Here is a 16,769-nt window from a genome sequence, read left to right as displayed (position 1 = left end):
GCCTACAAACCTAACTCAGTAACACCAGCTCTGTCAGGAGGAATGGGCCAAAATTCACCCAACTTATTGTATGAAGCTTGTGGAAGCCTACCTGAAACGTTTGACCCAAGTTAAACAATTTAAAGGCAATGCTACCAAAAACTAATTGAGTGTATGTAAACTTCTCACATTCTTAAAATAAAGTGGTGATCCTAACTGACCTAAGACAGGGAATTTTTACTAGGATTAAATGTCAGGAATTGTGAAAAACTGAGTTTAAATGTATTTGGCTAAGGTGTATGTAAACTTCCGACTTAAACTGTATGTGCCATTACCAGTTGCCTGCGGGAATAGCTAAACGTTGGCCAGTTAATATCGGCCCAAACATAAACAACAACCTTAAATGAAGAATAAATAACATTTGAGTTTAACATAAGTTGTTTTTCCAAAAGACAAATTGCTATTCTGGTTATTGCAGTTAGATCATCTGTTTTGAATCGATGTTAGCGCAGCATAAAATGGGTTAAATGTCACGTGGTAGCGGGTGGTATTATCACTCGAGGCTATAAAATGTGTATTTGATGAATGAGAACAAAGAATCAGAACCTTTATAAGAGTCCCCAAGACGCTGCGCCGTCACTCTTTGGCCTTAAGAGAGAGCAGAGAAGACTACTGCCAGTGCACTCTGCTGTTCACGGGTCCAGAAGAAGATGATGATGATGATGATGCGGACTTCTGTCCTTCTATCCTGCGTCTTTACGCTGCAGTGCCTCCGAAGCATGCATTGTTCGCCAGTGCCCGAAGCAAGCAGGTACAAAGCGGCGCCGGTGAGTGCAGGATACTTGAGTTTTATAAATGTTTCTTTGTTTGATAATATCTCTCAACAGACACATTTAACTTGATAGTAATTGCTGGAAGTTTCTTCGGTATTGCAAGTCATTGCCAACCATTATCCGTGCATTTCCAATTCACCTGCCATTTCAAATCATGCACACATGAGAGTGCAGAAAAGTTTATTTTATTTTTCGAATGGTCAGTGTGCTATACCCACACAACAGTTTGCTTGCAGTTATGATTGTGCTGAGCCCGGGTTGACAGACACCAACCTGCTGAATGTTTAAAACCAATCTGGCAAACAAATAATCTTGTAGATGTTATGTTCAATATTACTAGAAGGGTTCTATGTCAATACTTAGTGTTAAGATGATACGCCTGCCCAGTGGACAACGTGTCATATCTTTCAACGATGACCAATATGACAGGAGTGAATCACAACATAATATTTTAAACACAGCATCATTAATCCTAAACAAAAAGATGTCTCTGTCAAATACATAACCAAAAAAGTCTAAGCAATGTTGCATTTATAAACTTCACAGAGCCACTGCCACAACATTAACACTGACATTAAGAAGGCTTTTATTTTCAAGCTTGGCTACCATGGCACAACTGAAAGTCCTGCAGGGTGTGGGCATGTGGTAAATAGAGAAGGTAATTTAGTTATTGTCTCTGCAGGGCAGGAAATTATAATAACTGGTCTATAAATACATTTTGTCAACAACCCCATGAATGAGAGGATAAAGAGATATTGCTGATAACTTGCAATTTTTGCCTACTGCCTCAATTACAGAGTTTATCGTCTACTTTAAGATGAAAACTAAAAAAAATGGACTACTGTAAACCTACTGTATAAAGGACGAGTATGACAAACGTCCCCTCAATGGAATGGAGGAAAAGTTGTTAGTTTAGTTTCTACTCTCTTCCTTTCACTGAAATGACTTGCACCAGCGATGGCAACACATACAAATAATAATTAAATGTTATCCCACTGGGCACACACTGTTTGAATCAATGTTGTTTCCACGTCATTTCAATGAAATTAAGTTGATGTCTAGTTGGTAACTGAACTGAAAATCTGTAGTTTTGTCAATTTGTTTCCCATTGTTGACAAACGAGTGGGTGATTATACAAGCACGGACAAGTTTCTCTGTATGTGGCATCTCTGTATGTGGCGTCTGGGTCAGGAAACACAGTGCCTGTTTGCTCTCTCAGGGAAAATGGAGGGAAGGGAACACGATGGGCTCACTGGATATCCCGTTGTGAAAAAAAGCCATGTCCCTTGGTTTTTCTTCCTGTTTTGCTCCATTAGTTCTGTCCTCTGGCCAAACTGACTACCAGACACCGTTTGACCAGAGGGATTACTAGCCTCAGTTCCCATAGCATCCACCTGTTGAATTAAGCCACAGCAGCTCCATGTCACTGGAAGGCTCCTATGGAATTAAAAGTTAGAACGCATTGAAAAGCCCCTCCATCTTGAAAGGTGATTGGTTTCTGTAAAGCATCTGTAAAACAGAGGAGGGTTCCTGAGGACCATAAAAAAACCAGGAAATTAATATGATCAGGTCATGCAAGGTGAGAGTGGCATCATCCCCATGATTCTCAGCTCAGCATGAGGAAGTTTGTTTGCCAGGAAATATAAGAGAGCACAGTAAGTACCCAGAGGATTTGTAATATATCTTCCATTGCCTGGTGTTACTGATTGTGGCTGATGTATTGGATTAAGGAGCATAAGGAGGCAGATACCAATGAATGTATTGATAGTGGTGCATCTATCTCTCACCTCATCAGTTTAATCCTCTTTCCTGTTATAGTGAAATAGTTTGTCTGTATTTACTCAGTTGTATATATACACTCTCCAAATCCAGACCATATCTGATTTCTCATGTAAACATTCACTCAAGAAGACCAATTTCTCTCATCATAACTAGATTCACTCCAGAATGCTTACCAAGTTGCTCAGTTTGCAGAAAGAAACCTCTAGTAATGTTCTAATAGGAAAGGGTTTTAGTATCCTCCTTTTTATAAGTTCTTACAAGACATAGTGAGACCTGACAGAATGTCCACATGTTATAATGTCAGTGCTTTAGTATAGATGGAGAGACTTTTCAGAGGCGCCTTGTACAGACATGTTGAGTTGTGCTGTTTGAATACCACTCTGTCAGATCCCCTCCACTGCAGAGATCTTGTCATCACTGTTACCAGAAGCTAGATGTGTCCATACATGTAATGAATCCCCCTCCCAAAACACGTTGGTTCACACACACAATGACAAAACATCCTGAATCACGTAGAGGCCCACTTTCGGGGGTGTACTACTTCATAAATGGGCTATTTGCATAGTCAGCAGAACAGAATATGATGGACTGACTGAGTGCCAGCCAAAGCAGTGAAAGCACGGACAACACCACTTAACACTGTGTACTGGGTATACACTACATATGTACATAATTACATGTGTCCAGACTGTACGCGCAATGGATATACACACAGAACACCATATACAGTACATGCCTTAAATGTAAACAAAGGCATGCAAATTGAGGACAGTCAAAGTTTACGGTTCAACCCGTAACACCATGGAAGTGAACTTTGACCTTTACTCTGTTGGGAATCTGAGGGGAGGAGCTGTGCTTTCTCTCACCTCAGGGGCTAGACTGGTTCATTTGATTGATGGGAGGGGATAACTTGTCAACAACACTCATTTCTCTTCTCATTTCTCTCTTTGAAACATGTTGAGTGCACACTCCTACTGCCTGTTAGCCATGATTTACAATGTACTGTAGATAGCCCACACTTCCTTTCTCATGCTGTTGGGAATATGTCTTATCACCAAACTAGATTAGAGAGCAACCCTAACATCCATATATTGAGTTGAATTCGAGTTTGCAAACTCTACAAAGTGAAATGCAGGCGGAAGGACTGAGAGTTCTGCATAGTGTTCCTCCCTTGATTAGGGGCACATAACTCAGGGTAAGGCCCTCTCGTTTTGAGGTCTGGAGCACATTCCACAAATCCTGCTGTGCATTGTTCCCCTTATAGTGGGGCAGCTAAGCACAACATTTTGTGATAAAAGCACCAAATCTGGCACATAGGTAGATTTATGTACCCTGACAAGATTTAGATATGGAGCCACAACAGATTTGGCCCCTTGGGGCCGTGGTAGACATCTGAATTTGCTTCTGATATGGGCATTGCAAAGTAGCTTTAGTAGCCATTTGTTTACATGCTTATGTACCTGGTAGGATGTGAACCCCAGTCTCCAGCTCCGGAACCAAACATCTGAACCAAAATAAATATTCTGTCTATGGCCTAGGGGGGTTTTAAGCCGCAGGCAGTACCTCACGCATTCTACCTCATCTCTGCTACACTCATTTTTACAATTTGACCTACATGACTGCTGTGTTTCCTTCTGTACTCTTTGTAATATAAATAAAATCAAATCAAATTTTATTGGCCACATGCGCCGAATACAACAGGTGCAGACATTACAGTGAAATGCTTACTTACAGCCCTTAACCGACAGTGCATTTATTTTAAATAAAAAAGTAGAATAAAACAACAAAAAAAGTGTTGAGAAAAAAAGAGCAGAAGTAAAATAAAATAACAGTAGGGAGGCTATATATACAGGGGGGTACCGGTGCAGAGTCAATGTGCGGGGGCACCGGCTAGTTGAGGTAGTTTAAGTAATATGTACATGTGGGTAGAGTTAAAGTGACTATGCATAAATAATTAACAGAGTAGCAGCAGCGTAAAAAGATGGGGTGGGGGGGCAGTGCAAATAGTCCGGGTAGCCATGATTAGCTATTCAGGAGTCTTATGGCTTGGGGGTAGAAGCTGTTGAGAAGGACCTAGACTTGGCACTCCGGTACCGCTTGCCGTGCGGTAGCAGAGAGAACAGTCTATGACTAGGGTGGCTGGAGTCGTTGACAATTTTGAGGGCCTTCCTCTGACACCGCCTGTTATAGAGGTCCTGGATGGCAGGAAGCTTGGCCCCAGTGATGTACTGGGCCGTACACACTACCCTCTGTAGTGCCTTGCGGTCGGAGGCCAAGCAGTTGCCATACCAGGCGGTGATGCAACCAGTCAGGATGCTCTTGATGGTGCAGCTGTATAATTTTTTGAGGATCTGAGGACCCATGCCAAATCTTTTCAGTCTCCTGAGGGGGAGTAGGCTTTGTCGTGCCCTCTTCACGACTGTCTTGGTGTGTTTGGACCATGATAGTTTGTTGGTGATGTGGACACCAAGGAACTTGAAGCTCTCAACCTGTTCCACTACAGCCCCGTCGATGAGAATGGGGGCGTGCTCAGTCCTCTTTTTTTTCCTGTAGTCCACAATCATGTCCTTTGTCTTGGTCACGTTGAGGTAGAGGTTGTTATCCTGGCACCACACGGCCAGGTCTCTGACCTCCTCTCTATAGGCTGTCTCATCGTTGTCGGTGATCAGGCCTACCACTGTTGTGTCGTCGGCAAACTTAATGATGGTGTTGGAGTCGTGCCTGGCCATGCAGTCATGGGTGAACAGGGAGTACAGGAGGGGACTGAGCACGCACCCCTGAGGGGCCCCCGTGTTAAGGATCAGTGTGGCAGATGTGTTGTTACCTACCCTTACCACCTGGGGGCGGCCCGTCAGGAAGTCCAGGATCCAGTTGCAGAGGGAGGTGTTTAGTCCCAGGATCCTTAGCTTAGTGATGAGCTTTGAGGGCACTATGGTGTTGAATGCTGAGCTGTAGTCAATGAATAGCATTCTCACGTAGGTGTTCCTCTTGTCCAGGTGGGAAAGGGCAGTGTGGAGTGCAATAGAGAGTGCATCATCTGTGGATCTGTTGGGGTGGTATGCAAATTGGAGTGGGTCTAGGGTTTCTGGGATAATGGTGTTGATGTGAGCCATGACCAGCCTTTCAAAGCACTTCATGGCTACAGACGTCAGTGCTACGGGTCGGTAGTCATTTAGGCAGGTTATCTTAGAGTCCTTGGGCACGGGGACTATGGTGGTCTGCTTGAAACATGTTGGGGACATGTTGAAAATGTCAGTGAAGACACTTGCCAGTTGGTCAGCACATGCTCGGAGTACACGTCCTGGTAATCCGTCTGGCCCTGCGGCCTTGTGAATGTTGACCTGCTTAAAAGTCTTACTCACATCGGCTACGGAGAGCGTGATCACATAGTCATCCGGAACAGCTGGTGCTCTCGTGCATGCTTCAGTGTTGCTTGCCTCGAAGCGAGCATAGAAGTGGTTTAGCTTGTCTGGAAGTCTTGTATCACTGGGCAGCTCGCGGCTGTGCTTCCCTTTGTAGTCTGTAATAGTTTTCAAGCCCTGCCACATCCGACGAGCGTCAGAGCCGGTGTAGTACGATTCAATCTTAGTCCTGTATTGACTCTTTGCCTGTTTGATGGTTCGTCGGAGGGCATAGCGGTATTTCTTATAAGCGTCCGGTTTAGAGTCCCGCTCCTTGAAAGCGGCAGCTCTACCCTTTAGCTCAGTGCGGATGTTTCCTGTAATCCATGGCTTTTGGTTGGGGTATGTACGTACGGTCACTGTGGGGACGACATCATCGATGCACTTATTGATGAAGCCAGTGACTGATGTGGTGTACTCCTCAATGCTATCTGAAGAATCTCGGAACATGTTCCAGTCTGTGCTAGCAGAACAGTCCTGTAGCTTAGCATCTGTGTCATCTGACCACTTTTTTATTAACCGAGTCACTGGTGCTTCCTGCTTTAGTTTTTGCTTATAAGCAGGAATCAGGAGGATAGAGTTATGGTCAGATTTGCCAAATGGAGGGCGAGGGAGAGCTTTGTATGCGTCTCTGTGTGTGGAGTAAAGGTGGTCTAGAGTTTTTTTTCCTCTGGTTGCACATTTAACATACTGGTAGAAATTAGGTAGAACGGATTTAAGTTTCCCTGCATTAAAGTCCCCGGCCACAAGGAGCGCTGCCTCTGGATGAGCGTTTTCCTGTTGACTTATGGCCTTATACAGCTCATTCAGTGCAATCTTAATGCCAGCATTGGTTTGTGGTGGTAAATAGACAGCTATGAAAAATATAGATGAAAACTCTCTTGGTAAATAGTGTGGTCTACAGCTTATCATAAGATACTCTACCTCAGGCGAGCAAAACCTTGAGACTTCCTTAGTATTTGATTTTGTGCACCAGCTGTTATTTACAAATATACACAGACCGCCACCCCTTGTCTTACCGGAGTCAGCCGTTCTATCCTGCCGATGTAGCGTATAGCCCGCTAGCTGTATGTTATCCATGTCATCGTTCAGCCACGACTCGGTGAAACATAAGATATTACAGTTTTTAATGTCCCGTTGGTAGGATAACCGTAATCTTAGGTCATCCAATTTATTCTCCAATGATTGAAGATTGGCTAATAGGTTTGATTGGAGCGATAGTTTACTCGCTTGCCGTCGGATCCTTACAAGGCACTCCGACCTACGTCCACGATATCTCCGTCTCTTCCTCATGCGAATGACGGGGATTTGGGCCTTGTCGGGTGTCTGTAGGATATCCTTCGCGGCCGCATCGTTGAAGAAAAAATCTTCGTCCAATACGAGGTGAGTAATCGCTGTCCTGATATCCAGAAGCTCTTTTTGGTTATAAGAGACGATGGCAGAAACATTATGTACAAAATAAATTACAAATAATGCGGAAAAACACACATAATAGTACAATTGGTTAGAGGGCTGTAAAATGGCAGCCATCTTCTCCGGCGCCATTACTGTTACATTTTGGTTTTGGGGATATCCAGAGCAAGAAGTATAGCCCAGAAATATGACTTTAAAATATCGAAGAAGTATAGGTGATTACTTTTTGTAGATTAAAGGTTTGTAAAATAGTGGTACAGTCTGCAGACTTTTAGTAAAATGGTTGTGGCTCCATATCTTAATATTTTCAGGATACCTCAATCTACCTCTGTGCCACATTTGGTGTGTAAATCTTAAAATAGGCCTTCTAAAATGTAAATTGTATTACCATCTGTGGCCATTTCATAAGTTGACTGCCACGGCCCCAAGAGGCCAAATCGGTGGTGGCTTCATTTCTAAATCGTTTCAGGGTACATTAATATACCTCTGTGCCAAACTTGGTGTGTTTATCTAAAATAAAATCCTCCAGAACTCTTAACATTGTATGACCCTCCAGGGGCCAAATCTGGGGTGGCTTCCCAGAAAGTTTTACTGTCGGCGCCCACTTTTAAAAATGGCTGCCACGCCCACAGGGGCCAAATCTGTGGTGGCTCCATATCTAAATGTTTTCAGGGTACATAAATCTACATCTGTGCTAAATTTGCTGCTTTTATCACAAAAATGCACAACACATTTTTGCAGCTTTCAGTCACCCCACTATTATCTCACAACTCCACAACACTATAGCCTCACAGAGCAGTAGCTAGCTCCCAGAAGGAGGGTGGTCACTTCAGCAACATGGTATCTTAACCCAATGACAAAATGATTATCTGACATCTATCGTTCATTTAGGAGACACATCAATACACTACATTCTCATGTTCTTAGTGTATTAGGAAATCTAATGGGTTTTACAGTAGCAGTGTCATAGGAAATGCACTATAAACACTTTTTTGATCATAAATACACCCCAATGCCTCCTGAATTGCAATGCTGCAGGAGCTGTAAAAGGCCTGGAATTGTACAACTTCAAAAAGCCATGGAGACGCTGTGCCACTGACAGAATTTCTCCTTTCTGTAATTTACGCTTGAGGTATGAGTTAATGAGCAGAGCCATTTCCTCTGGGTTCTGCAGGGGGATATTTACTGTAATAGTTCCTATGTGTAATGATAACTGACAGTACAGTAAACTCCAAGCCCACTCCAAGACAACAAGGGAAAACACTCTCTGATGCACAATTCAGTTTTTTAGTCAGTGGAGATTTCCAGTTATTTTTTACCTCTCATACTCCCACCTTCAGAAATACTTACAGGCAATCATGTTAAGGCAATGTCAATGCATGCATGGATTATAATAAAAAGTAATGCATTTGGATACATATTTCTACCAAAAATATTGTTATTATTGTAAACTTGTTTTCTAATAAATGTTGCTTATGTTCCTGCTTTTTCAAAGGGATGGCTCCAGAGGTCTGATCTCCACGACCTGAAGAAGAGAGGAAGAGTTGCCCATCCTCAGGACACACTCAAAGACACAGCCTTGGCCAGAGGAGACCCTATAAGAGCAGCACTGGTAACTAACATCACTGAGGTGTCTAACCGCCCCCGCTGTGGCGTTCCTGACTACCCCATGCTGAAAGATGTCCTCTACAGGAGGAATCACAGGCAGAAACGCTTTGTCCTGTTCGGGGGGCGCTTGGAGAAGACTGACCTCACCTACAAGTAAGGAGATATTATTATTATCTTCGTATAACCACACTGTTGAACGGCTTGTATGTATTTAGAGATGGATCTGGACCCAACCAAGGAAATATAATTCTCTATCAGGTAATAGGACATGTTTTGGTGCATAGTTGCCAGTACAACTGGTTATAAAGGTACAGTATGTCCAGAATCCAGTGTTACTCTATCCATCATTTGTTTATTGAGTCCCCTGTTTTGGTCATAGCTCTCATATTCTAACTCAACAAGGCAAGCAGGAGTTGCACTCTCATCACATTTGCCTTAAAAACAAAGTGTGTCTCTGAAAAGGAGGAACCTATAATGTTATTACTTTGCCTCCTCCTGAGACTCACGGCATGGAGTGTCTGGGCTGGGCTGTCTGTCGGCTGGCTGCTGCCTCTCTGTCTGTGTCCTCTGGTTCCTCTCATTGTAGCTGTTCTTTATCATAATGCATGGCATCTAAAGAGCCACTCAGAGAGAGGAGGAGAAGGCAAGCCATGATGGGCTACTGAGACTGCTGGAGTTGAGCAATACATTTGTCTTAATGTGACCAGGGATAGGAGTAGTGCTCGCCTGTGTCATGGCAGTGTTACAGTGGGAGCCCTCGTACTTAGGACAGTGGAATCACTGGGTTTGCCAAGGGCTTTAGTTTGGATAGTCCACTTAGGCATGCATTTGACATGAATGACAAGCCATTAAGAAATCATCAACATCTTTGATGATTCCTTAATTTAATTGTAATTGTTGACATATGAGCTCTCTAAATAGTTTCTTTGTATTAGTCATACTGGGTGGTTTTACCTGAGACAGCTCATGTAAAGGTGAAGGAAGAGGACTGTAATACACTTATCTTACAGAGCCTGAGGGTCTTTTTAACAGCACACCTCTTGGTTGATTTGATGGTTAGATATCAGATGAGAGGGAGGTTATAGATATGCAAGGCTGGTGGTCTAAGTGTGTTTCTACAGACTACAGATTATGGTGTGTGGGTGTGTGGAGTTTACGGTCTCTGATGTTTACATCTATATCTCTTCCTTCCTCAGAGTGGTTCGCTTCCCCTGGCAGATGAGTGAGGACAAGGTGCGGCGTGTCCTGCTGGAAGCACTGACAGTATGGAGTGAGGTCACACCCCTCACCTTCACTGAGGTCAGCAGTGGAAAGGCTGACATTGTCATCGACTTCACCAGGTACGCATGTGTGTACAGTAAGTGTATTCAAATGTCAGTACAGTAGTACAGTATGTGTATTCAAATGTCAGATTTTAAGTTACTGGTCTGCCAGCACTTTCCTGATATGGATCTCTACTGTAGGTACTGGCATGGAGATAACCTGCCCTTTGACGGCCCTGGGGGAATTCTAGCCCATGCCTTCTTCCCCAAGACCCACAGGGAGGGCGACATCCATTTTGACTATGATGAAGCATGGACCCTTGGCAACTACATGGGTGAGTGTTTGCTTGGCAGGGAACATGCAGGAAGTATGAAGAGTTGATTTACATAGAGCTCTATGTAAAATGAGTACAGTCAGGAAGTAGTTGTCAGCTCTGTGGTTGTACTGTGTATCCCCGTAGGTGTGACCCTCTCCCTGATTCCACTGCAGGCACAGACCTCCTCCAAGTGGCTGCTCATGAGTTCGGGCATGTTCTGGGCCTGCAGCACTCCTGGGAACCGGGTGCAGTGATGTCCCCCTATTACAGCTTCTCCTATCCCCTGGAGCTGAGCGAGGATGACAAGCTGGGGATCCAATACCTGTACGGCCCTCGTCCACATGTCCCGCCCCCACCTCCACTATCACCACCGCCACAAATCACCACAGAGACCAATGAGATCATTAGTAGTATTGTGAGTGTTAATCTTGCCATTCATATTTTTTGAGGCGCTGCACAGGCAAATACAAATAATATAAGACATAAAATACAACTGAGATACTAGCCACACAAGAATACACATGATATGACAGTATGGAGATGCACTAGTGATCCTCTTTCTGTCTCCAGCCTGATGTCTGCCAGACAGACTTTGATGCTGTGTCTATGATCCGTGGAGAGCTGTTCTTCTTTAAATCAAGCTATGTGTGGCGCATTCGGGAGGGGCGGCTGGAGGCGGGCTACCCCGCTCTGGCATCCCGCCATTGGAGGGGGATTCCAGAGAGCATTGATGCTGCCTTTGAAGACCAATCAGGGAATATCTGGTTCTTTCAAGGTGTGTGACAGAGATATTGGCTGTTTGTGCTGTGGTTAGTTAGGTATGTCTTGTGAGAATAGGGTTAGATAAGCCCCAAGTTGAATACAGACAAGTAAATATACAGTGAGGGAAAAAAGTATTTGATCCCCTGCTGATTTTGTACGTTTGCCCACTGACAAAGAAATGATCAGTCTATGATTTTAATGGTAGGTTTATTTGAACAGTGAGAGACAGAATAACAACAAAAAAATCCAGAAAAACGCATGTCAAAAATGTTATAAATTGATTTGCATTTTAATGAGGGAAATAAGTATTTGACCCCCTCTCAATCAGAAAGATTTCTGGCTCCCAGGTGTCTTTTATACAGGTAACAAGCTGAGATTAGGAGCACACTCTTAAAGGGAGTGCTCCTAATCTCAGTTTATTACCTGTATAAAAGACACCTGTCCACAGAAACAATCAATCAATCAGATTCCAAACTCTCCACCATGGCCAAGACCAAATAGCTCTCCAAGGATGTCAGGGACAAGATTGTAGACCTACACAAGCCTGGAATGGGCCACAAGACCATCACCAAGCAGCTTGGTGAGAAGGTGACAACAGTTGGTGCGATTATTCGCAAATGGAAGAAACACAAAATAACTGTCAATCTCCCTCGGCCTGGGGCTCCATGCAAGATCTCACCTCGTGGAGTTGCAATGATCATGAGAACGGTGAGGAATCAGCCCAGAACTACAAGGGAGGATCTTGTCAATGATCTCAAGGCAGCTGGGACCATAGTCACCAAGAAAACAATTGGTAACACACTACGGCGTGAAGGACTGAAATCCTGCAGCGCCCGCAAGGTCCCCCTGCTCAAGAAAGAACATATACAGGCCCGTCTGAAGTTTGCCAATGAACATCTGAATGATTCAGAGGATAACTGGGTGAATGTGTGGTGGTCAGATGAGACCAAAATGGAGCTCTTTGGCATCAACTCAACTCGCCGTGTTTGGAGGAGGAGGAATGGTGCCTATGACCCCAAGAACACCATCCCCACCGTCAAACATGGAGGTGGAAACACTACGCTTTGGGAGTGTTTTTCTGCTAAGGGGACAGGACAACTTCACTGCATCAAAGGTACGATGGACAGGGCCATGTACCGTCAAATCTTGGGTGAGAACCTCCTTCCCTCAGCCAGGGCATTGAAAATGGGTCGTGGATTTGTATTCCAGCATGACAATGATCCAAAACACATGGCCAAGGCAACAAAGGAGTGGCTCAAGAAGAAGCACATTAAGGTCCTGGAGTGGCCTATCCAGTATCCAGACCTTAATCCCATAGAAAATCTGTGGAGGGAGCTGAAAGTTCGAGTTGCCAAACGTCAGCCTCGAAACCTTAATGACTTGGAGAAGATCTGCAAAGAGGAATGGGACAAAATCCCTCCTGAGATGTGTGCAAACCTGGTGGCCAACTACAAGAAACGTCTGACCTCTGTGATTGCCAACAAGGGTTTTGCCACCAAGTACTAAGTCATGTTTTGCAGAGGGGTCAAATACTTATTTCCCTCATTAAAATGCAAATCAATTTATAACATTTTTGACATGCGTTTTTCTGGATTTTTTTGTTGTTATTCTGTCTCTCACTGTTCAAATAAACCTACCATTAAAATGATAGACTGATCATTTCTTTGTCAGTGGGCAAACATACAAAATCAGCAGAGGATCAAATACTTTTTTCCCTCACTGTACATGTAGGCAGACAAGCAGTAAAATGACTGCATTATAGCGTTATGCCCTTTTTGGTTACCCAGAAAAGGGTTCTTCCAAGACCAAATTCAGCAACCTTAAGTAGGGCATGTCAAGAGTGACTAGAGTGTTGAATAGCCAAGAGTTATGGAAACTATGAAAACATAGCCCAGATCCTTGAAGGGCCACAGCGGGGGCATCTACTGTATAAAGTTCTCTCTCTGTCTCTTGCAGGTCAAAGCTACTGGGTGTTTGATGCAGAGAGACAGATCACAGGGCCAGACCCTGTGCAGAGGCTAGGCCTGTCAGTCTCCCACATCCAGGCAGCCCTGTGCAGGGGCCAGGACAGCAACTATAACACCTACTTCTTCAAGTCAGGCAGCTACTGGAGGTTCAGCCCCAAGGAGAACCGTGTGGACTCTGTCTACCCTCGCAACATGCAGGACTGGAGCGGCATCCCCAGTGATGTTGATGCAGCCTTCAAGGACCAATACGGTAAAAATCTTATGAATGAATCACCCAATCAGCTTTCAATTTAGAATTTTAGAATATTGATAACTGGCAGTTGGGACATTGAGTGCGCAAACATCACTATGTTTGATGTACAGTTACAAGATGAAATGGTGTTATACCCTGGGTTGTCCTGAACAGATGAGCCTATGTTTGTTGTATTGTGAATAAAATTTGCAGCGGTCCACGCATCTGAATGAACTTAAGACTCCGTTCTATGCGCACCAAAATTACGATCTGCTTCTCTGAACTGCCTTGTGAAAGCCTAACACTGTAAGATCATATTAGATAATTTAGCTAGTCATGTTGGCAATAGAACAAGCTTTCAAATTATGCCCACCTGACCTAGATTGTGATTTATAATGGACCGTTTTTGGATTGCGTAAACAACAACAGTAATTATGGAAAGGCAGGGATGCAGGGCTGTGATCCAAACAAAACAAATACAAGTGTGCTTGCTCTAGTTCCTTAACGGCACAGCTAGGAGAGATCAAAAAAGTTGAAGACACTTCTTTGAGTCATAAAAGTGCATTGAAATGACTTAAGAACTGTGTACACTTTGGAGAGGTGTGTGGCCACTTGGAGACCCAAGTTAGTCCTCTCACTCAAACCCTTGTCATTTTTTTGTCTTATGTTGCACCTACCCCACATTTCCAGGAAAATATCATGTTACTGAATGTATCCAGAATATTTTCAGATTTCGTTATCAATAAATGCAGCATACAGTAAATGTAAAATACACATAAAATCAACAGTGTAATGTTTGGATTCAGTCTTGTGTTAAGTGAACTGTTGTGTCGTCACCTTTAGTCTAATAATTTTTCCATAATCTCCAAACTGTTCCCTTTTAATTACTACCATGGTTATGCATATGTTTTCCATATTTCTTCTGTAAGAAACATTTCATTTTAGCCCTGTCCATATAGACCAATTCCCACGAGTGATCTTTTTTTCATTGACAGGCTATGTCCACCTTATCCGAGGGAGGCAGTACTGGAAGTTTGATCCTGTGGAGATGAATTTACTACAGGGGTATCCTCGCTATATTGGAATGGACTTCTTTGGTTGCAGAAATGCATGAATAATCATTATTAAGTGATGCTGCTGTCTAAAGATCAAACCCAAGTCCAAGTCTAGTCCAACCATGCTCTCGTCCTTATGGTCTTTTCAAATACAACATTGTAATGTTGTGCATTTTTGGGAACAAGACCAGTGCATCTACAGAGGCCTCTTCATCTTCATTAAAATGTTGAAGAAACTAACTATTTAGAGAGAGACTTTATTACTTTACTTGAGTGAGTTCCAAAAAATTAGTGTTCTTCCTCCAAATATGATTGTTTACACATGATCTTAACACTTTGAATGGACTAGATCCTTTTTTCTTCTCAGGAAAACACTAATTCAAATGTTTCCTCAGAGTTTGGACATCATGTGCAGCTATGTACTTGTATTTATTTGTTACTGGGTTCGGTTCTATGGTCAGAAGTTGCGTTGTTCAAGACCATGGGCTGAGAGGACAGTGCCATCTACAGTGCAGTACCAGCCCATTGCAGGAGGTTGTTTTTAACTATATTATATGACGTATAATTTACTCCAGAGATGTTACAGCATAAACATGTTTGCGTTGTTCTTAACGGGAAATATGTCTAAGGCACTGCAATTAAGGTGCTAAATCTGGAAATCACTGACAATCAGGGGCACTTTTTGTTCTCAGATGTTATGAACATTTACTCACGGTCTTACATGTATGACATCAAGTACATTATCGCGTCACATTTATGTTCTCTCTAAGATAACTATACTTAATTCAATAATGTTCCATCCATGTTGCTCTCAGTCAGTGCAAAGGGATGGAGTGAACTTGGTGCTGCATTATGTGAATCTAAGCCATGAGGATACGTAATTTTTTGGTGGGCCATTCACAGCAGTTTGTCAGTGCAGGACATTGATATATCTGCTTTACTGTAAATATGTATTTCTGATATTTTGTGTTTGACAGCCAATAGCTGCAGCCTGGCAGATTACTCGTTTTTAGTCTTTGTCTTCTAACATTTTGGGTGTTGACTATAGAGCTCAGAATGATTTCGGGACATAATTTACCTTTAATTAAAATAGCCATTATATCTGTTCTAATTACATATCTTTATGTTTTAACATGTTTTTCTACTCAAATGTCACATTTACTATGTAAATACAAATATATGAATTCTGGACTGTGTTTTGGTACAAATAAAATATTTCAGCTTGAGTACATTGTCCGTTTTTATTAATCAGATAGATAAATTGATTGATTGATTAATATAAACTGAACAAAAATATAAATGCAACATGTAAAGTGTTGGTCCCATGTTTCATGAGCTGAAATAAAAGATCCCAGAAATGTACCATACGCACAAAAAGCTTATTTCTCTCCAATGTTGTGCACAAAGCTGGGTGCTGAGGAGTATTTCTGTCTGTAATAAAGCACTTTTGTGGGGAAAAACTCATTCTGGACCTGGCTCCCCGGTGGGTGGGTGGAGGGGGGGGGTGTGTTTGTGACAGGTTAAAGGACATATTCATAGCCTGTTATACACTAAAAAGTATTAGTAAGTTCATGGTATGTAAGGATCTTAAAATATCTAAGGTTAAAAAGATCATGCATCCAGTACTAGTTCATAGAGATTGATAAAATTCATAAATGTGTTAAAATCCGTCAAGTGTAAAAGGGTAAATATTGTAAGAGGAATGTGTAAACGTTATATTGACTACTTTACTTTGTGGTGCCTAATTTAAGGGTAAAAGTGTTAATCTGTGATCTACTAAATGCTCTTAATCTATGAGCCTGAGATCGATTGCTCTGGTCTCCACCCAACTTTCTGGGGAAATCGCGGTCTTTTTTCCTCATTATACTAAAGTTTTCAGTGAGGAAACAACTGCATCACTCTCGTGATTATTTCTCCCCTTTTTCAGGTACGTTATTGATATAAAACGAGTTAATTTGAATGTAATAACTTGCTAACATGTCAAGAGAGTTTAAGGTATGTGTTAGTAACATCTTGAGTAAGTTAGAGTTAAGTTGAAGAGAGTTATTAGGTGCGTGTGTGAGTGAAATCTGCTTGGTTGCAGCGAAGATTAGCTTCGTACTGAGAGTAGCTGCCATTTTATGCTAATTGTGAATGAACATGTGCGCTGTTAATAATA

General features: G+C 42.7%; 1 protein-coding gene across 1 annotated transcript; it reads left to right on the top strand.

Moving 5' to 3' along the window:
• Nucleotides 1-692: 692 nt before the first annotated feature.
• On the top strand, nt 693-14,670 carry LOC311144644 (stromelysin-3-like; the record flags this gene model as incomplete). The annotated part of the gene is made up of 8 exons (XM_084180693.1): nt 693-806; nt 8,904-9,169; nt 10,213-10,356; nt 10,480-10,613; nt 10,769-11,010; nt 11,166-11,370; nt 13,314-13,574; nt 14,552-14,670. 8 exons carry the CDS (start codon nt 693-695, stop codon nt 14,668-14,670), a joined length of 1,485 nt encoding a protein of 494 aa, XP_084036819.1.
• Nucleotides 14,671-16,769: the final 2,099 nt, after the last annotated feature.

The sequence above is a fragment of the Coregonus lavaretus genome (assembly GCF_964263955.1).
Source record: "Coregonus lavaretus genome assembly, chromosome: 17".
NCBI lineage: Eukaryota > Metazoa > Chordata > Actinopteri > Salmoniformes > Salmonidae > Coregonus > Coregonus lavaretus.
This window is presented reverse-complemented; position numbering and strand designations above follow the sequence as displayed.